At 44.5% G+C, this 22,189-nt stretch overlaps 1 protein-coding gene across 1 annotated transcript in view; it reads left to right on the forward strand.

Annotated features, from left to right (window-relative positions):
* The first annotated feature begins 1,238 nt into the window (after positions 1-1,238).
* The window catches only part of LOC124788996, a 68,234-nt gene continuing 47,283 nt past the window's right edge, over positions 1,239-22,189 (forward strand). The window contains exons 1-2 of the mRNA XM_047256283.1: positions 1,239-1,413; positions 12,278-12,498. Coding sequence (XP_047112239.1) covers positions 1,239-1,413; positions 12,278-12,498 — 396 coding nt within the window. The remainder of the gene's footprint in view (positions 1,414-12,277; positions 12,499-22,189) is intronic.

Here is a 22,189-nt window from a genome sequence, read left to right on the forward strand (position 1 = left end):
CTACTTCAACTAACTTATGCTAGGGACAACACACACACCCATGCCCGAGGGAGGACTCGAACCTCCGGCGGGAAGGACCGCGTAGTCCATGACATGGCGCCGCGTGGCTTTTATTTCTTCTCGTGGGGCCACGTGAAAAGTCTTCGGTACGAGACGCCTGTCGAGACTGAAGGGGACCAAGTGGTAAGAATTCTCGCTGTCTGGGAACTGTTCAAACGACGTCGGACATATAAGAACGGGTACTAAGCCACTTTGTGCGAAGATTCCATGCATGCATTGAGGCAAGGGAACGCCATTTGCAACAATTGTTGTAGATGTTGCAGCTAAATGGAATTAATTATTAATATACCGTACGCACAGAATTTTTCGACTCTGACAAATTACGCGCTCTGTTAATAGACAATCAGCAGGACAAATTATCTGAGGGTATTGGAGAGTATCAAGCGATAATTATGTACGTCATGATCAGGGTTCGGAAGTTGGAGTCCTCTGTTTGAGTACTGCACGAGGCTAAAGAAGAGCTTAACTAGTTTTTCTCGTGTACCTTTCGACTTGGTAGTTGCCATACTGCCGGCCGCTGTGTCCGAGCGGTTCTAGGCGCTTCAGTCTGGAACCGCGCTGCTGCTACGGTCGCAGGTTCGAATCCTGCCTCGGGCATGGATGTGTGTGATATCCTTAGGTTAGTTAGGTTTAAGTAGTTCTAAGGTCTAGGGGACTGATGACCTCTGATGTTAAGTCCCATAGTTCTTGGAGCCATCGTTGCCGTACTAGGGTCCGTTACCTCAAATAATTTACCCTTCTTCATCATTCCCGAAAGTCTGTACCATCATCACGGAATCACCCTGTATAAAAGGACTAACACCAAGTTTCATGTTTGCTTCATGATTTTCGAGACGATAATTAAAGTTTTCTGATTACCTCTCGTAGGTTAACTGAGGACAGCGATGACAGGAAGGAATCATGATCACAAAGTTAAATAAAATAAATTAGTAGAAAAGAGAGGTACATGGAAGTACCAGGTACGGTAAGGTGCGGTGAGTGACGTAGACCGAGGACAACAGATTGCGGAATACGGAAGCGCGTGGCCCCAGCGGCCGGCGTCGTGCCGTGCGTCTCGCGAGCGCCTCGTCTGCCATTGTGCATTGTGGCCGCCGGTGCCGCTCTGTTTGTCGCGGCAGAGAGAGTGTCCGTCGCGTATATAGGGCCACCTGCCGCCGCGGGAGCGCTTCTGCTGCACCATGGCTGCTGGGAAGCTGCCGGCGGCGCTGCTGCTAGTGGCACTACTGGCTTCGAGCCCCGCGCGCGCCATCGTGGCCGGCGCGGCAGCCAACGACTCCGCGAGCGAACCCCCGGCTGCCGAGGACCAACTGCAGCAGCTCCCCTCCTCATACAGGAGCGCTTCCGCCTTCCCAGGTACGTGGCATTTCAGTAGACTGGCCCGAGTGTGGAACAACGAAGTGTTCTGTTGGCAAGGTTCTAATGAACACTTTCAGAGATGTTCAATAAGCAATGCAACTCTTTTTCCTGAAAGCAGGTTGGGTTAATTCAATATACCATACTATTCCCCAGTCTTTTGCTACAAAACCCTGATTCTCAACATAATCTCCGTTCAACGCGACGGCCTTACGCCACCTCACTGGAAGGGCGTCCGCCCCCTGTAACTGAGTGGCCAGCGCGACAAAATGTCAATCTTAAGGGGACCGGGTTCGATTCCCAAAAAGAGAATTAAACTCCTGAATCAAGCACATGAGACAAGGCAAGTACTTCACAGAAAACGCAGCACAGTTTCTGGTTATGGGCACATTACCTATTGACACCTCAAAGAATGCCCTGTCTGCTTTTTAGTTACCATTGCAACCCTTTGCACCACTGTCCTCGCTACATGTTACTATACTGAACTGTGGGAAACGTTCAAAATCCTATTTTTCTTCAAACAGAGCAAACCCCTATTGATGGCTCCTCCTACAACTCCATCTGTCACACCTCAGAGTTCAGCAAGGTCTTCGAAACTTGTCTGATACATTCATCAACACCTGAACCAACACCACCTCCTTCCCATTAACCAGTGTGGTTTTTATCCCACCTTCTCCTCTGATGACCAGATCCTGCACATCACCCGTCTCCTATCCTACCATATCAACACCCATAAATCTGCTATTTTTGTCTCCCTCGACATTGAGTATGCCTAGGACCATGTATGGCATTCCGGACTCCTTTTTGAAGACCAAACTTACGCACTTCCAATTGATTATGTGAATCTTATTAGATTGTTTCCCTCTAATCACCCACCCACTGTCACAGTTAACAACTACTCCCCCACCTTCCTTCCCACTGCAGGCGTGCCCCAAGGCTCCATCCTCTCTCCTTTCCTCTCCTCTCCTCTCTTTCATGAAACTAATATGCCCAAACCAATTCCACCAGCCCACCTCCTTCAGTACGCTGATGATACCGCTTTCGTCGCCTTCTATCCTGCATTCCAGAAATCCCTCCGAATCCGGCTCAGTCATTTTACCTCCTGATTAACCAGTGGCTTCTCAAGTCTAATTTTCAACATTCGTCCGTAGCACCACATCTCAAATGCTTCGATTTTCTTCTGTCCCGGTTTTCCCACAGTCTATGTTTCACTACCATACAATGCTCTGGTCCAAAAGTACATTCTCAGAAATTTCTTCCTCAAATTAAGGCCTATGTTTGATACCAATAGACTTCTCTTGGTCAGGAATTCCCTTTTTGGCAGTGCTAGTCTGCTTTTGATGTTCTCCTTGCTCTAACCATCATGGGCGATTTTGCTGCTTACGTAGGAGAATACCTTAACTTCATCTACTTCGTGTCCACCCCCGGTAGCTGAGTGGTCAGCGCAACAGAATGTCAATCCTAAGGGCCCGGTTTCGATTCCCGGCTGGGTCGGAGATTTTCTCCGCTCAGCGACTGGATGTTGTGTTGTCCTAATCCTAATCATTTCATCCCCATCGACGTGCAAGTCGCCGAAGTGGCGTCAAGTCGAAAGACTTGCTCCCGGCGAACGGTCCACCCGATGGGAGGCCCTAGTCACACGACATTTACATTTACTGGAAGGGCCAGTATACCGGAATGGTACCACTGTGCTGGTCGAAGTCGGAGCCAAGGTCTTACCGCATCAATAATCTTCCCATCAGCCACGTACTGACTCCCGTGGCCGGCCGGTGTGGCCGAGCGGTTCTAGGCGCTGCAGTCTGGAGCCGCGCGACCGCTACTGTTGCAGGTTCGAATCCTGCCTCGGGCATGGGTGTGTGTGATGTCCTTTGGTTAGTTAGGTTTAAGTAGTTCTAAGTTCTAGGGGACTGATGACCTCACCAGTTAAGTCCCATAATGCTCAGAGCCATTTGAACCATTTGACTCCCGTGGAGTGCATTCTTCATTGGAGCAAAGAGCTGGAATTTAGAAGGTGTGAGATACGGACTGTAGGGAGTGTGATGAAGAACGGCGCAGTGAAATTTTGTGAGCTCTGACTCGTGTGAGGCCTTGCGTTGTCATAGAGAAGAAGGATCCTTTATTGTATGATTATATGGTAGCGGAACAAACACTGCTTGCAGTTACTTCTGTAAAATATCTGGGAGTATGCGTACGGAACGATTTGAAGTGGAATAATCATATAAAATCCGCCACACATCGTTGGGTGGCTTTCGGATTATAAATGTAGTTGTAGATGTAGATGTAGAAGGAAAATTTCGTTTGCATTTTTGTGGCGATGAACACGTTGAAGTCGTTTCTTCAATTTCCTGAAGGAATCACAACATACTTCAGAGATAATTGTTGCAACTTGAGGGAGGACATCAAACAGAATAGCCGCTTCAGAGTCCTAGAAGAGAATCGCCACGACTTTACCGGCTAAGGATGCGGCTTTGAACTTTTTTTCCGAAGAGACGTCATGCGGCCTCACTCCATGGATTGCCGTTTTCTTTACGTTTCGAAGTTATGAAACCATGTTTCATTCCCCACCAACTCACCGTGCTTTTGTTTACCGCCATGCCTCCGAAGATATTCTGCAAGCGCCCATGAATATCTGCGCACCTCGAGCTATCGAAAGCACGGTCAAATCGGGTATAAGGGGAAATTTGTAACTGAACTGAGGATTTCGTGGAATACACGTAATGTTCCCTTGGATGGAAAATCATCGACACGTGTAACAGTAACTTCAGTTGTTCTCCAGAGATGTGTATAGGGACCAATACGGTTCATATTGCATATTACTGACCTTAAAGACAATATTAATGCTATCCTCAGACTTCTCACAGATTGCGCAGTTATTTATAATAGTCTCAGCGCAGAAGCGCTGTAACAAATATGCCTGAAAAGGTTGCGTGTAGAATCGCGGTTTGTAGGGGTCTTGGTACTCAGCTTCTGAGCAAGGAAGACGAGGCAAAAAGTTTTTGGTTTGGCCCGGACCAGCGGCCATTTCTACAGCCGTTCGAACATCTGTTTTACTGTAGCTATATCACAGTATTTTAAGCAAGGTTTGAACGACCAACCGGAGCTGGCACCCATGTAAATGGTGCGAATTGATTAATTTCTTTTGCTGTGTTCAGCTAACAGCACTATGTGTATGTACATTGTTCTCATTTTGAGTGCAAAAGCAGTCACTCTCGTTCGGATTTTACATGCGATAACAGTCGCCCTTAAATAACTACGGATTGGGGTGAGACTGAGAGTTCATATTTGGTCCAACTGTGTATCGGACTTTGGTCTAAGATAACTCATAACTGTTGTAAAAAATCTCGCTTAATTTGGATTTTACGTGCATAAAACGCATTTTTCTGAGAGGTTTTTGAAGCGTGCAACTTCTATACTTTAAACTTGTACGAACCGGTTCAAATTTTGTACGAAGGAACAGAAATGGATAAAGTAACAACGAATTTTTTTATCCTATAATCTTTATCCGTTGTCGACACATTATTGTTTACATTCGAGTTAAATGCACCATGTAGAATTCGTTCTTACGTGAATTCAGTGGACGGAAACGTTTAAAGCGAACCAAATAAATAAAATACGGTAAAATTGAAAACTCGCGAGAGGCCATAGATTTCGAGCTATTCAAGATAAACGTGCAAAAGTGACAAGTGACCTTCAAACGCACCTCCACTCCCACCTTCAGTCCACACCGGTCAGGATTTCTAGTATGTTGTTCACGGCACTCCCTCCAATGACTGTACAAATATTTACGACTGCGCGAATTGTTTCCCACGTTCAACCTGTTTAGTCTTCATTGTCTGCTCTTATTATGTCACCGGCATAGTCGAGCACTTAGAAAATGTAAAACTGACGTTTGTGTAAATTTTATCTAACAATTCTGCCAATTTTAACAGCATAAAATAAACAATTACTTAATTTTATTTGGAAGACCTTCTGACTACGAAATTACTGCACTTGTAAGGGTTAAGTCTCGAGCAAACTGGCAACGTAATTAGTTTTAGCATAAAGTTTACAAAAGTGGTTCTTTCATTCATTACACTCACTGGCACATTAAAATTAATAATGTTAACGAAGCAGCCAACTATACTGGTGGCTTAATAGCCCAATCAATAAAGACCAAAAGGATCGAATAACGGGAATAGTTTCTGCAGCCGAAAATTTTTGTACAGTTGTAGCAGGGAGTGCCGCGAACAACGTAGTAGAAATCCTGACTGGTGGGGGTTGAATGTGGGGTAGAAATAAGTTTGAAGGTCACTTTTGTACGTGTTTCCTGAATTACTCGGAAACCTTGGCCTCTAGCGGAAAAGTATCCTAGTACAAAAGTTAACAACGTCAAATTTCCTCCAAAAGGTCCTCTTCATTTTTTCTGAAGAACTAAGAGTTTGTGCGTAGCGAGTGAGAGAATATGAGAATCTCGCACGTGGTTCATGAAGGCCAGCTGCAACGTTACGGTTGCATGAAACGACAGCGGTAGTGGAAGATGAATAATCCTGTATAAATTCGTAGTCTTCTACACCCGATGTCAGCTTCATTAAAATACATTAGCTGAACTGTCCACCATCATCAAGTATAAAATACTAGAATATTAAAACTAGTGAAATTTAACCGTGTTGCGGTTCTAGGCGCTACAGTCTGGACCGACGCGACCGCTACGGTCGCAAGTTCGAATTCTGCCTCGGGCATGGATGTGTGTGATGTCCTTAGGTTAGTTAGGTTTAAGTAGTTCTAAGTTCTATGGGACTGATGGCCTCAGAAGTTAAGTCCCATAGTGCTCAGAGCCATTTGAACCATTTTAACCGTGTTGCAGCATGTTAATCGAGCCAGAAGTACGTGAGTTGTTCTGTTAGAACCTACTGTCAAATAGAGAACCAGACTGAAGTGAGTTTTCAATTCGGAGCACAAGTGACGAATCTTTCCCATTAAAATGCACAATACAGGGTGGTTATTAATTTGCGGGACCATGACTAACGGTGAATATTAACCACAACATGTAGGATAATCTCTGTGGGTCCCATTCACCTTCGTCTGTTTCATTGCTATAGAATGAACAATAATTCGAACAGCGTTCTAGCTGTGCATAGTTGCATCGATTTCTGCGTGCTGGTTCCAACCAGAGCTCACTACCGTCAGATAATACATGAAATTTATCTTCTGTTGTTACCACAGTGGTAGGCGTTGCTACCTCCTCTTGGTCGAATTCATTAATGCACTCCGGGCGTTAACATTTTCACCTACTTTCCACGCCCAATATACAGGGAGATATTCTGCACAAGATCTTGGAAGATTTTTTTTAAATTGCTGAGCTGGCTCGAAAAAAGAGTACACATCACAGGGCCTTATTTTAACCCTCTTGGACATGTAGGTGACTGATTTGTATGCCTCGTCGCGGGACTTCAGTAGAGAGTGTTAGATCTGTATATACAAGGCGATATACCTAAGCTGTTCACCTCAGAATATTTCTGCAATCGCTTAAGATAAGCGTAATTTTGTTTTCAACCAGTTGAGATGTGAGAAACTCCTCTCTGAACGACGTATAATTTTTTTCATAGCCGTATTAATTAAGGAGGTGTCGGTATCAATATCACATTTTCAAGTGGAACTTAGATAATTTCTGCTGCTAGTTTCGCTATTCGGAAAGAGACGAATTCAACAGCGCTTCACTCTTTAAAAACCGATTGCTAGTTTCATAGTAAGTACACCATTTAAAACATGGGATTTAATTATTTTTATGATGAAACCGATTGCCAGCTTGTGCAGAAGTTCGTCATTTCATACCTAAATAAGGAAATACGTCACGACGGATAAGGAGGAAACAGAGTGCCCGTCCGCCCTGATACCGGCATAAAAGGTACACAGAGATAATGGAGCTGTCTGTATCGTTCACGTGTGTCGATTGCTGGTTAATCTGAAAAAAAAATAAGAGAAACTAGACATGCTACTCCTTTATGGAGAACGCAAACGGAACGCAAAGAGAACAGTTGAGTTGTACGCAAAAAGACATCCCGACAGATGGTGTCAATTCATCGAATGTTCTGGAAATTGTTATTGGAAGAGCACTGGAACACAATGTTGAGGCTAAGGAGAAAGCCTGTAACGAGCGGAGCGAAGAAAATAGTCGCTACGGCAGTTATTGCTCATACCATATGTTAGCTCCAGAGAATCGGCGAGTGATTCTGGACAAAATCAGGCCATCGTTGTTGCATTTTGCACTTAGACTGCTTCTGTCCGTGTCACGGGTCACTTCACCAGAGGCTTAACCATCGTAACTACAGAAGATGCACAGAATTCTGTCGCTCGGTTCTGATATGACATCAGGACAATACGTTGTTTCTGTTTAGCGATGAAAATCATGGAAAGCTAAATATAAGAAATATGCGTTAATGGGCCGCTAAGAATCCACACTAGCTGAGGAGTTTGAACACCACAGCCAGTGTATTCTGAATGTTTGGCACAGGGTTGTTGGAGATTACGCAACTGGTCATTACTTCTTTGAAGAATCTTTAGTGGTTAAAAGAGAGGCACAATTTTTTTTACCGAAGTGCTACCGGCTATCCTAGAGGAAGTACTACTTGAAATGCTTGATGTACGTGGTTGTGGTACCAGTTCGATGGGTGACGGGTGGCCGGCTCACTACTCGCTTGTGGCTGGCAAAGAGTGGCCGAGCGGTTAAAGGCGCTACAGTCTGGAACCGCACGACCGCTACGGTCGCAGGTTCGAATCCTGCCTCGGGCATGGATGTGTGTGATGTCCTTAGGTTAGTTAGGTTTAAGTAGTTCTAAGTTCTAGGGGACTTATGACCACAGCAGTTGAGTCCATAGTGCTCAGAGCCATTTGAACCATTTGGCTGGCAAAGAGCTCACCCAGCCCTTTCTTGGTCTCTGAATAGGACATAACGGCAAAATTATTTTGGCCTACACGGTCGCCTCACTTGACGCCAGTCGACCTTTATTCTGGGGTAAACTCAAAGATGAAGTCTCTTCACAAGTTCTGACGATCCAAGAAGATTTAAAACGTCGCCTCGTTGCAGCATGTGCAATGACATGGAAAGAATCTCTTCGAGCGGTCCTGAAGTCCTTGCACCAGAGGAGGGACAAATCGCTTATATCGACCGTCATGGCCTACTTTTTAATGTCTGAGTACGCAATCTACTTCCCAGGTTTTTGAATAACAGGACTGCTGAGAGGCCAACGAACTACCGGAAAGGGAGAGAGTCTAAGGTGTTACAACTGTCTCAGAATGTTGTTAGAGCTATGCTGGCACTCAGGAAGCAACAGCGAGCTTTCCGGCAGCACGGCGATAATGCAGCGGCAATCGAGGAACGCTAAACTGCCCCCGAGGATGTCTGAACGTATTTGATTACTAGCTGACAAACCCAGCGTTGCTCGGGGATTCATGATGCCAGTTTTCTATTAAGAACGAAAACAAAAAGTGAACAGTGTTTGTAGTGAAGCATCGAAAAAAATTATTTGCAATGTATTCGTGAAGACACCTTTCAAATTATGAAACGGTCGTACAAGAAATATGCGTTAGGTATAAATGCATAAGTACAGTAACCATATTAAGGAACACGATCCCGGGCAGTTCCTGTATATTGCGTGCAGCTGACTCGCATATCTACAACGCGATTTTATAAACGTCTCTATGGCAACGCCCCTTCGTAGCCCTATAGATGGCTATCGTTTTCGCATACAGCCATTCACGCTTCGCAGTTAAAACCTGTGAAAAACCCTGCCAGATGTCAAGGATTTCCTTAAATTAACTCGACTGTAGTAGTGTGCGTATGTATACATGTATGCATGTCTGTATGTATGTGTGTCCAACAGTAATAAATTAAAACGTCATGCCTGGTGCAGCAGTTTTACTGCGTGAACAGTGAAAATGTATTTAGCAATATTTCTTTCCTTTCATCATTTTGTAGAGGATGTCAAAGAGAAAAAGTCTCGTAAAGATTTGAAATTGTGTGTGAAGTTTGTAGCAAGCCACTAAGTTCTCTCATGATATGGCATGAATACAGTCCGTGGTATATATGAATACCGTCTGCAAATTTTTTTCCGAATGGAGTTAGTGGTAAAGAAGTAATAAATTAAAACGTCATGCCTGATAGAACAGTTTTGCTGTATAACCAGCAAGTATGTAGTAAGCGATAATTTTGTTTTTCCTTTCATCGTCACATTTCCGCCAGCTTAGCTGGGTGGTAACGTGCTCGCCTCACATGCAAACGGCCCGGGTTCGATTTCCGATAGGGTTGGAGATTTTCTCCGCTCGGGGACTGGGTTTTGTGTTGTCTCCATCATCATTTCATCCTCATCACCGGCGCCCAAGTCCCCCAATGTCGCGTCGACTCAATTAAGACTTGTACTTGGCGGCCGACTTTCCCCGGATGGGGCTGTAACCTCCCCCTCACTTATCGACCTTAATGACAGTGAAAAATTAAACCGCGTGTACCTAATGGAAATTTGGGAAAAGCAATCGTCACCGAAGTTAATCTGTCGGTAAAGAGGGAGGAAAGGGTTACATCTAAATGAAAGGAAAAATGCAAATGAAATTGGTAGAAGTTAATTTTGAGAAAAGGGTAAATTTAATAAAGAGAGTAAATGTGCGTTCGTTACGTTAACAATTAATTGGTGTTAATTAGATATTTGAGATTTGGGGAAAATTACGGTCGCCAGTCCTATGGACAACTACTATAATAACTGAAAATGAAAGATTAATGCACATATAATTAGCATTAAAAGCGTGGCAACTGAAGGTTGACACGTGTTGTGTGAAAACTGAATGTTTGTCAGTAGTAATAAATTTTGCTACACTCTGACTTAATTTAGCAAAAGAATTAATAAAACCGGAAAATTGAAAGTTAATTTAGTGATTGAATTTAATAGAGAACTTTGTTTCTGAAGCACTACGAAATTCAATAAAATAAGGTTAGTCTTGGGCTACCTCAACAACCATTTCAAAATCTACTTGAATCTACGCAATTTAGAAATAAGAGATTTAACTTTGAACTTGAATTAAATGATTCTGAACAATTAACAATAGTAAAATTTAGTACGTACAAAGCTGAGCTCCAGTCACAGGTAAACTAAAATATGGTAACAAAACTCGCACTCTTAATTTGTGCTTGTGTAATCTAAATATTGTAGCCAGCTATGAATACCTTAACTGAACTTTGAAATTAAAGCAGTGAAATCGAATGATATTGCTTTAATGCTGGCGTTTGAATTTTTACGACACTCGGGTTCATTCCGGAAAAGGAAGGGACCCTGCATGGTAATGCAATTGCGACAATGACCAACAAAGGTTCATGCTAAGTTGCTGTATTTTCACTAAAATAATGGTATAGTTTGAAAAGCTGAGGTCTGCCATACAGTTCCAAAACTTTACGTGCTTTCGGTCTTCCTTGTTGGTTGATTGAAGGTTTGAAGTCGTCGATGGAGGAGGTGGCGACAATCACTCATTGTCGGCCATAGCTGTTGAAGAAGCTGGATGTTGGCGCGCCTTCTTCTCGACATGGTCACCAGGCGAAACTGGCTCTTGATGTGCGCCAGCTAATGCTTCCCGTCCGCGACACCGTGTCAGAAACTATCACAGCAAGTCGAGCGCAATTACATGCTGCCAAACACCGAAAGCGCGGCAACTCGCGGGAGCGTCACTCAACACACCTCCTCCACCGCCCTACTCCAGCCAGACTCCGCTCTGCCCGTGCTCCACGCGGCAGAGTTAACACTACCAAAGATCCTAAACACTTTGGTTCTCCACACGACCTATCGATGTAATCGCTCTATAGCATAGTTTTCCCTAGGCAAGACCCAGCGTAAAAATACAAATAATATTTACAAAGCAAACCAATTATACATCGACACACACACACACACACACACACACACACACACACACACACACATATATATATATATATATAAAGACACAGAAATGTCATATCTTCAGGTAACAAATAAAGGAAAAGAATTTATAATACAATAGATGGAAATAGGAGGATATGCATTTCCGGCGTTACAGGGCCTCCCGCCCAACGATGCCATACGCGCATTTCATTTCATCATTTCGTGAAGGGTGTCAACGAGAAAAAGTCTCGTAATTGTTTGAAATTGTGCGTGAAGTTTGTTGGGAGTCATTAGGTGCTCTTATTCTCCAGTATTTCATGAATATAGCCTGACTATTCGCACGCCGTGAACTACGTTCTTTTCACCTCCAGCTCCATTCTTTTGAGAGGTAGGTGAGGTAGGTGGTACTTACCCCGAAAAAAATTCTTTTCCGACAGTTAGCAATATGTGTAGCTAATTTAGTTGAAATCGATCCAGTGGTTTATGAGATGTAGAACATACATACATACACTTTTATATCCACTTTTACAATATTTGTGAAACGGGACAAACATTTATACGGTACTAATTGTAAATTTTGCAGTTGCACTACAAGTCATCCCCATGATACAGATACACAATTATTTCACAAGAAGAAAGCAATGGTGAACCACCTCCACTAGGGCCCTGAGCAGTTCAGCAGCTGTCACAAACGTACACTGCTTGAAGTGTTCTTCTTAAGGGGCAGCCGCAACTGTACAATTCCATTTTGAAAAATGAAGAAACTACAGGACAGTCGCTTAGTCCACAATCTTTTATTGTGTACACGACTAGTTCCGGAACACTTTTCTACACCAGGTGATGGAACTTTAACTGTTCCGAAACCGAGTGTAAACAATAAAAGATTGTGGGTTAAGCAGTTGTCCTACAGTTTCTTCATTTTTCAAAATGTACACTATTTGAATACGGACCTGGCTCTGACTATACTCGATGTACTGATGTTACAGCATCTGGCGGTTATGGGGCGTATGGCAGCGGCGGTCTGGAACACGGCGGCTCCTTCGTCAGTGGTCCGGGAACAGGTGTGAGCTACGGTGACGCCGGTCTGGTCGGCGGCTCCTATGGCTCGTATGGTGTTGAGGGCGGAGGCAGCGTGCATGGGGGATTTGACCACCAGCCCCTGCCGCTGCCGCATCCTCATGTCCCGATCCATCGCCCCCACTACCCGGTAAGCGACACTTCAACTAGTTTAGTCCTTGCTCCTCTCAGATACTCTACTATACATGTGTGTTTGTTGATACATTAGGAGATACATTTATGAGCTTCAAACTTTATGGCTATGGCCCATCGCGAGACTGAATACTGCCTCGAGCACATGATGCGGTAAGGAAACTATACAAGCAGAGCAGAAACCAGTGGAGAACCATTCTAGCGATGATACGGGCCACAAACCAGATATCCACTGACATATTAGACTTCGACAAATGGCAGACCGTTATGGTCCGGCATCTGGAAACGGGCACTTCGGAAACGGAAAAGCTGGTCGACTGTTCACGTGCTACGGTAGACAGCACCTATAGAAAGGGGCTGAAAGATGATGAAACCACGAATAGATGACAGGTTGTTGGATGTCCACGCTTCATTGCAGAACGTGGAGGTCGGACCATGCCTGCTCTGTAATGCAGGAGAGGCGGCGATCTGTGTCATATCTGACGAGAGAATATTATGCTCAATCCAACGACTTCGTCAGCCGTGGTTGCAGTGGATACGGGGTCATCGAGACTGGACTGTGTTCAGACGATTAACTCTTGTTATACCAGGTCAATGGTCGTATCTTGAGACGCCGTTATCCTGGCGAATGGCTGCTCGAAACGTGGAAAGCGCCCCAGATGCAGTCTGGTGGAGGCAGTATTATGCCATGGGGGACATTCACTTGGGCTTTCACAGGTATAATTAAATAACTTGACCTTTGACTTTGAGACAGATAAGACAGCTACTGCGTTTAAACTCTCTTTTGATTTTTTCCCTAGATGCATAGATTTTAAAATTTTGAGGTGTCTAATATAAGAATCTGTGAAAAAAATTGCCTATATGTTTTTTTATGGCTGCTGTAAGGAGAGAACAGGTTAGGTGTAGGATGAGTTGGCGGTCGGAGATTTCCGTTTCTCTGGTTCTCAGAGAACGCCAGGCAAAGTCGGATAAAACTGCTACAACTCGCGATGAAAACCCCGTCTCTCGTGGCAGTTAAAGTGCTCGTAGTCGCCATAAGATTTTCTGGAAACACTTTCAGAATGAGAAGGTTGAACAGCAGTAGCAGTATGATATCTTTTTACTTACAAGCTGGTCGCTTAGGGAACGTCTTTAACACACAAGCTGACGGCGAAATATTTCGCGTCGTTTGGAGTGTGATCGTTGCAAATTTGCCCATTACTGTTAATTTGTGAAGAAATCACTATGCACTGGTTTGCAAAACACACTAATCGTTTTATGAAGGTCCGGGGATCGAACATCGAATAAAGGTTCGTAGATGATATTTACCTTCTTTTTCACAAAATAAATTTTTTATTATTGGTAACTGCGATTACAAGTTGTATCTCATCTGCACTTCAAATTACATCTAGATGCAAACTACGTATCTGACCCCCAAAAAACAATGTCCAATCGCCATTCCTTATCTCCAAAATTACAAAAGGCATAGATCCTCTTTTTCACAGCAAAGAGCGTTGTTATCTCAATTACAGGAGCGCATCATCGCTGGCACTCGCAGCGGGAATATTACAATAATATTAATTAACCGTTCTGCTGCATTGTTATTTTTTTTCATTCACAACCATAACAACATACATATGAGTCGCAGATAGGCACAATAGAAAGATTTTCGCACTTAAAGCTTTCGGCCAATGCCCTTTGTCAACAATAAACAAACATACACACACACTCACGCAAACGCAACTCACACACTTAACTGCAGTCTCCAGCAACTGAAACCACACTGCGAGCAGCAGCACCAGTGCATTATGGGAGTGGCGACTGGTTGGGGGAAATGAGGCTTGGGGGGGGGGAGGGGGAGGGATGTATGGTGGGGATGGCGGACAGTGAAGTGCTGTAGGTTGGGCAGGGGGCAGGGGGCAGGGGGGAGATGAGGAGGGTGGAGGAACTAGTGGAAAAGGAGAGAGAGATAAAAATAAAAAATAAATAAAAAAAGAAAGAGAAAAAGACTGGGTGTGACAGTGGAATGATGGCTCTATAGTGTTGGAATGGGAGCAGGGAAGGGGCTGGATGGGTGAGGACAGTGACTGCCGAAAGTTGAGGCCAGGAGGGTTACGGGAACACAGGATGTATTGCAAGGAAAGTTCCCACCCGTGTACACTCCTGGAAATTGAAATAAGAACACCGTGAATTCATTGTCCCAGGAAGGGGAAACTTTATTGACACATTCCTGGGGTCAGATACATCACATGATCACACTGACAGAACCACAGGCACATAGACACAGGCAACAGAGCATGCACAATGTCGGCACTAGTACAGTGCATATCCACCTTTCGCAGCAATGCAGGCTGCTATTCTCCCATAGAGACGATCGTAGAGATGCTGGATGTAGTCCTGTGGAACGGCTTGCCATGCCATTTCCACCTGGCGCCTCAGTTGGACCAGCGTTCGTGCTGGACGTGCAGACCGCGTGAGACGACGCTTCATCCAGTCCCAAACATGCTCAATGGGGGACAGATCCGGAGATCTTGCTGGCCAGGGTAGTTGACTTACACCTTCTAGAGCACGTTGGGTGGCACGGGATACATGCGGACGTGCAATGTCCTGTTGGAACAGCAAGTTCCCTTGCCGGTCTAGGAATGGTAGAACGATGGGTTCGATGACGGTTTGGATGTACCGTGCACTATTCAGTGTCCCCTCGACGATCACCAGTGGTGTACGGCCAGTGTAGGAGATCGCTCCCCACACCATGATGCCGGGTGTTAGCCCTGTGTGCCTCGGTCGTATGCAGTCCTGATTGTGGCGCTCACCTGCACGGCGCCAAACACGCATACGACCATCATTGGCACCAAGGCAGAAGCGACTCTCATCGCTGAAGACGACACGTCTCCATTCGTCCCTCCATTCACGCCTGTCGCGACACCACTGGAGCCGGGCTGCACGATGTTGGGGCGTGAGCGGAAGACGGCCTAACGGTGTGCGGGACCGTAGCCCAGCTTCATGGAGGCGGTTGCGAATGGTCCTCGCCGATACCCCAGGAGCAACAGTGTACCTAATTTGCTGGGAAGTGGCGGTGCGGTCCCCTACGGCACTGCGTAGGATCCTACGGTCTTAGCGTGCATCCGTGCGTCGCTGCGGTCCGGTCCCAGGTCGACGGGCACGTGCACCTTCCGCCGACCACTGGCGACAACATCGATGTACTGTGGAGACCTCACGCCCCACGTGTTGAGCAATTCGGCGGTACGTCCACCCGGCCTCCCGCATGCCCACTATACGCCCTCGCTCAAAGTCCGTCAACTGCACATACGGTTCACGTCCACGCTGTCACGGCATGCTACCAGTGTTAAAGACTGCGATGGAGCTCCGTATGCCACGGCAAACTGGCTGACACTGACGGCGGCGGTGCACAAATGCTGCGCAGCTAGCGCCATTCGACGGCCAACACCGCGGTTCCTGGTGTGTCCGCTGTGCCGTGCGTGTGATCATTGCTTGTACAGCCCTCTCGCAGTGTCCGGAGCAAGTATGGTGGGTCTGACACACCGGTGTCAATGTGTTCTTTTTTCCATTTCCAGGAGTGTATTTCAGAAAAGCTGGTGTTGGTGGGAAGGATCCATATGGCACAGGCTGTGAAGCAGTCATTCAAATGAAGGATATAATGTTTGGCAGCATGTTCAGCAACAGAGTGGTCCACTTGTTTCTTGGCCACAGTTTGTCGGTGGCCATTCATGCGGACAGACACCTTGTTGGTTGTCATGCCTACATAGAATGCAGCACAGTGGTTGCAGCTTAGCTTGTAGACCACATGACTGGTTTCGCAGGTAAATTAAATTACATTCCATCCTGGATTTTCCATTGTTTGATACATATGAGTCTGTGTTGCATATGCACATTCAATAAAAAAAGCATCGTTTTCCCTTCGCATGACGCAAATAACATAAGCTCATTACTATACACCATAGAACCGTCAATTCACATTACGTGCGGACCACGACAGTTGTGGACTATGTACCATTATTATGGATAACCTATTTGATGTCTTCCCCTACACCGATGGGATCTTCGAGAAGACAACTGGCCCTGTCCTAAGGCCACAATCATGCTGCATTTCTTTGAAGAGCATGGCGGTGAACTCATGTTGGTGTTTTGGCCACCAAATTCACCTGATCTGAACCCAGTGGATCGCATCTGGACATGTGGACCACTAATGCACACCAGCTCTGCCCCCACAAATTACCAGCTCGTAATGTACGGGAACTGCGTGACCTGTGCATTCACATATGGTGCCACGTACCTCTGGAGGCCTACCAATAACTTGCCGAATACGCAGGGCGTCGACCGTACTGGGTTGCAGAGATGAACCAACACGCCATTAAGATTTTCATTAAGTTTTGTATCATCAGTGTATGCTGCATCGCAAGGGCAACTAGGAATTCGGTTCTTGCAATAATAAGAATTTTTCCCATTTAACACTTTGAACATGCCTAAAAGAATCGGATAGCAAGATCTTGCGTCCCATTGACATGGATGTCAGTACGGAAGGAGCACTAGACCTGCAGGGTGAGGATGGGGAAACAAATACGGACGGAGTCTTGTGAAAGGAACTACCCAGGTATTCGCCTGATGTCAGTCCAGAAAAGCGTAATTTCGATAAATCACGACTGCTGGGTATTATACACAGAAGGGTAGAGACATATTTTCACTGTAGCGTCTAGCACCCTCCTTCTCTTCGAGTAACATAAAGAATGCGATAGTTTTAATTATCTCCTCGAATAAATCAAGCAGCGACAATGAAATTTGGTGAAGGTGTCAGTCCTTCTCCACATAGGCTTCCGTCAGTGCAGCATATTTCCCAACAATGGATGACATGGCAGCGATCTTCATTGCAGAAGTCTGTATTTTGGCGGTTCAGGAAACATTCCACCTCCAAATTACGTCGTCGTCACTCTTGAAATGCCTGCGACGCAAAGGTTTCTTCACCCTGAGAAATAGAGAGAAGGCGCTAGGTACCATGTCAAGAGAACATGGTGGAATGGGCTGGGGTGCTGTCGAGACGTGTAACACTCCCGTTATCGCGACAAGAGATTTCGGCAGTAGGAACGAATGTTACATCTAGAGGATAGTGTGCCTAGGAACACATGTTGTTTTCTGGTCAGTACTTCAGTCTAGTGACTGATTCTAGAACCACATGAAAGAATGCAGTTTCCACCATTTCTTTACTGTTTTTGTTTCTGTTAGACATGAGGTTGTGTTTTGTGTAGCATTTGTAATTATTTCCGCTTTACATTCTTGAGTGATGTATAACATATTGAGGTGAAAAAAGTGATGGGATACCGATGTACATACATACAGATGATGGTTGCATTTCGTACACATGGAATAAAAGGGCAGTGCATTGATAGAGCTGTCGTTTGTACTCAAGTGATTCATGCGAAAAGGTTTCCGACATGACTATGGCTTCAAGACAAGAACTAAAAGACTCTGAAAGCGGAATGGTAGTTGGAGCTAGACGCATGGGACATTACATTTCGATAATCGTTAGGGAATTCAATATTCCGAGATGAACAAATCACGACTGTGCTGAGAATAACAAATTTCAGGCTTTACCTCTCACCATGGACAACGCAGTGGCTGTCGGCCTTCGCTTAACGATCTGTAACAGCGGCCTTTGCGTAGAGTTGTCAGAGCTAACAGACAGGCAACAATGCGTGAAACAGCCGCAGAAATCAATGTGGGACGTACGACGAACGTATCCGTTGGGACAGTATGGCGAAATTTGGCGTTAATGTACTATGGCAGCAGATGACCGACGCAACTGCCTTTTCTAACAGCACGACATCGCCTGCAATACCTCTCCTGGGCTCACAACCATATCGGTTGGACCCTAGACGACTGAAAAACCGTGACCTGGTCAGATGAGTCCAGATTTCAGTTGGAAAGAGCTGATGATAGGGTTCGAGTGTAACGCAGATCCCACGAAACCATGGACTCAAGTTGTCAACAAGGCACTGTGCAAGCTGGAGGTGGCTTCATAATGGTGTGGGATTTGTTTGCAGTGGATGGGTTCAGTCATCTCTTCCAAATAAATCGATCATTGGCTGGAAATGGTTATGTTTGGCTACTTGGAGACCATTTGCAGCCATTCATGGACTCCATGTTCCCGAACAACGATTGAATTCTTATCGATGGCGGTGCGCTATGTCACCGGGCCATAATTGTTCTCCACTCGTTTCAAACCATTTTGGACAGTTCGAGCGAAGGATTTGGCCACCCAGATCGCCCGACATGAATCCCATGGAGCATTTATGGGACATAACCGAGAGGTCAAAATCCTGCGCCGGCAACACTTTCGCAATTACGGACGGCTATGGAGGCAGCATGGTTCAATACGTCTGCAGGGGCCTTTCAACGACTTGTTGAGTCCATGCCACGTCAAATTTCTGCACTACGACTGGCAGAAGGAGGTGCCAAACGATATCAGGAGCTATCCCATAACTTTTGCCACCTCAGTGCATATTAAAGCAATTGGGTACATACAGTTAATTCTTCAGGTGCAGAATTTTATAGTGCTATGTTTTATAGAGACCTTTGGAGAAAAGAGAACCACTTGCATGAATATCTAGAGCTCAGATGGAAACCCATTTCTAAGCAAAGAAGGGAAAGCAGAAAGATGGAAGGAGTATATAGAGGGCGTATACAAGGGCGATGTTCTTGAGGATAATATTATGGAAATGGAAGAGGATGTAGATGAAGATGAAATGGGAGATATGATACTGCGTGAAGAGTTTGACAGAGCACTGAAAGACCTAAGTCGAAACAAGGCCCCTGGAGTAGACAGCATTCTATTAGAACTACTGATAGCCTTTGGAGAGCCAGCCCTGACAAAACTCTACCATCTGGTGAGCAAGACGTATGAGACAGGCGAAATACCCTCAGACTTCAAGAAGAATATAACAATCCCAATCCCAAAGAAGGCAGGGGTTGACAAATTTGAAAATTACCGAACTATCAGTTTAATAAGTCACGACTGCGAAATACTAACACGAATTCTTTATAGACGAACGGAAAAACTGGTAGAAGCCAACCTTGGAGAAGATCAGTTTGGATTCCGTAGAAATGTTGGAACACGTGAGGCAATATTGACCCTACGACTTATCTTAGAAAATAGATTAAGGAAAGGCAAACTTAAGTTTCTAGCATTTGTAGACTTAGAGAAAGCTTTGGACAATGTCGACTGGAATACTCTCTTTCAAATTCTGAAGATGGCAGGGGGCGAAAGGCTATTTACAATTTGTACAGAAACCAGATGGCAGTTATAAGAGTCGAGGGGCGTGAAAGGGAAGCAGTGGTTGGAAAGGGAGTGAGACAGGGTTGTGGCCTATCCCCGATGCTTTCAATCTGTATACTAAGCAAGCAGAAAAGGAAAAGAAAGAAAAATTCGGAGTAGGAATTAAAATCCATGGAGAAGAAATAAAAACTTTGAGGTTCGCCGATGACATTGTAATTCTGTCAAGACAGCAAAGGACCTGCAAGAGCAGCTGAACGGAATGGACAGTGTCTTGAAAGGAGGATATAAGATGAACAACAACAAAAGCAAAACGAGGATAATGGAATGTAGTCAAATTACATCGGAAGATTCTCAGGGAATTAGATTAGGAAATGAGATACTTAAAGTAGTAGGAGTTTTGCTATTTGGGGAGCAATATAACTGATGATGGTCGAAGTAGAGAGGATGTATGGAAGTGAAACATGGACGATAAATAGTTTGGACAAGAAGAGAATATAAGCTTTCGAAATGTGGTGCTACAGAAGAATGCTGAAGGTTAGATGGATAGATCACATAACTAATGAGGAGGTATTGAATAGAATTGGGGAGAACTGACATTTGTGGCACAACTTGACTAGAAGAAGGGATCGGTTGGTAGGACATATTCTGAGGCATCCAGGGATCATTGGAAGGCAGTGCGGAGGGTAAAAATCGTAGAGGGAGACCAAGAGATGAATACGCTAAACAGATTCAGAAAGATGTAGGTTGCAGTAGGTACTGGGAGATGAAAAGCTTGCACAGGATAGAGTAGCGTGGAGAGCTGCATCAAACCAGTCTCTGGACTGAAGACCACAACAACAACAACAACATGTTTTATAGTGCTATGTTAATAATTTTAGAACTATTTTATATGATATGTGGACGGTTTATCAATACCTCGTCCGTCATGCGCCTTCTTGTACCTTCGAACAGACGAAGATCTTGCTGTGGAGCATATGATACTTCGAATGAAATGAGTTTCTTTAATGTCTTAAGAATCTTACCATCCTCGAAAATGGAAGTTTGTGTTAGTTCCCTACAGCTCCTATTTCAAAATTTATTTATCCTGTAACATGTTTTTGACCATACTTCTGCTCAATTTGATTTATCTCGCTGATCGTTAGTGTGTAGTAGAGCAATAATGTTACAAATAGAGTATTAAATACCGTATTGACAAGGTTTTCTCTCTACTGCAAAGTTTTTAAATTGCAACAAAATATTTGTTCCTAGGTACATGACCATGTACTTTTGAACATGATTCACACTTGAAAAACCTTTATTTTACAGAGTAATTGTTATAATTTTATAAAAAGACAACAGAACATAAAAATTAAAAATGGAATAAAAAATATACCAGGGGAATAATGCTCCTATTGAAGCACAAAAAATTAGAGTATGTTCCTGTTGATTTAAAAGACTCTGAATGAAAACTGGAGTATCAGCTGTCTCATTTTATTTTTCTCAATACCTTTAAAATTTTCCCACTGATTTCGACATGCGAAAATATTCGCTCTTTTTTTAACATACATGTCAATTCTTCACACTACCTGTTTCAACATATTAGCTCCGGTCATCAGAATAATTCAACTATTCCCATAAATTCATACATGTATTTTATAGTTTAATTATTTATTCCACAGCCCTTGATGTAGGAACGTAGCCTTCTGAACCAGTGGCAAACACTCCTTTCATCACTGCTTGTCGATGTCGAAACACAGTTACGCGTTGCTCCAAAGAGAACCATCCGATTTCACAATAGTGCATGTTTCACATGAATGTAAATAGAAACATGAGGTAATTTTAACTTACGTATATGAGTACAAAGACTTATTTTCAAAAGAATCATCTGATTTTACAAGAGCAACCTTCGGATTGTTTTTGCAATTAGGACCTTGAAGGCTACTGATGCTATGCGAGATCTGTGCGCCCATAACAGCCACAGGTTTAGTGCGGTACTCTCGACGAAAATCGAGAATTGCACCCGTCGAAACGGCGAACGCAAAACACGTTTTGCTGGTATGTCACCTCGGTCTCGACTTGACGCAAATTGGGTAACGAACAAGTCAGCTAGCTGCACCAGGGAGACTCCTAGTGGCAACCGCCGGAGCTGGTAACTTACAAGTGGGGCCAACGTAAAGTTTTAATTTAAATGGGTGAATTAAAATTTATGCAAGTTTCTACGAGGCTTGGACAAAAATACGGAAACAGCAAAACACGACATGTTATCATGCCTAATACGATGTAGCCAAACCACTGGTAGTCAACACAGCTTCCAATCGTTTCGGAATGGATAACTACAGATCCTGTATGGTTTTCAAGGGAATCTTCCTCTAAAATAGTGACAAGTTCGGGTAACGATGATGGAAGTGGAGAGCGATGACGCAGATTTCTCTCCAGATTAGAT

Source organism: Schistocerca piceifrons, chromosome 3, assembly GCF_021461385.2.
Source record: "Schistocerca piceifrons isolate TAMUIC-IGC-003096 chromosome 3, iqSchPice1.1, whole genome shotgun sequence".
In the NCBI taxonomy this organism is placed as follows: Eukaryota; Metazoa; Arthropoda; class Insecta; order Orthoptera; family Acrididae; genus Schistocerca; species Schistocerca piceifrons.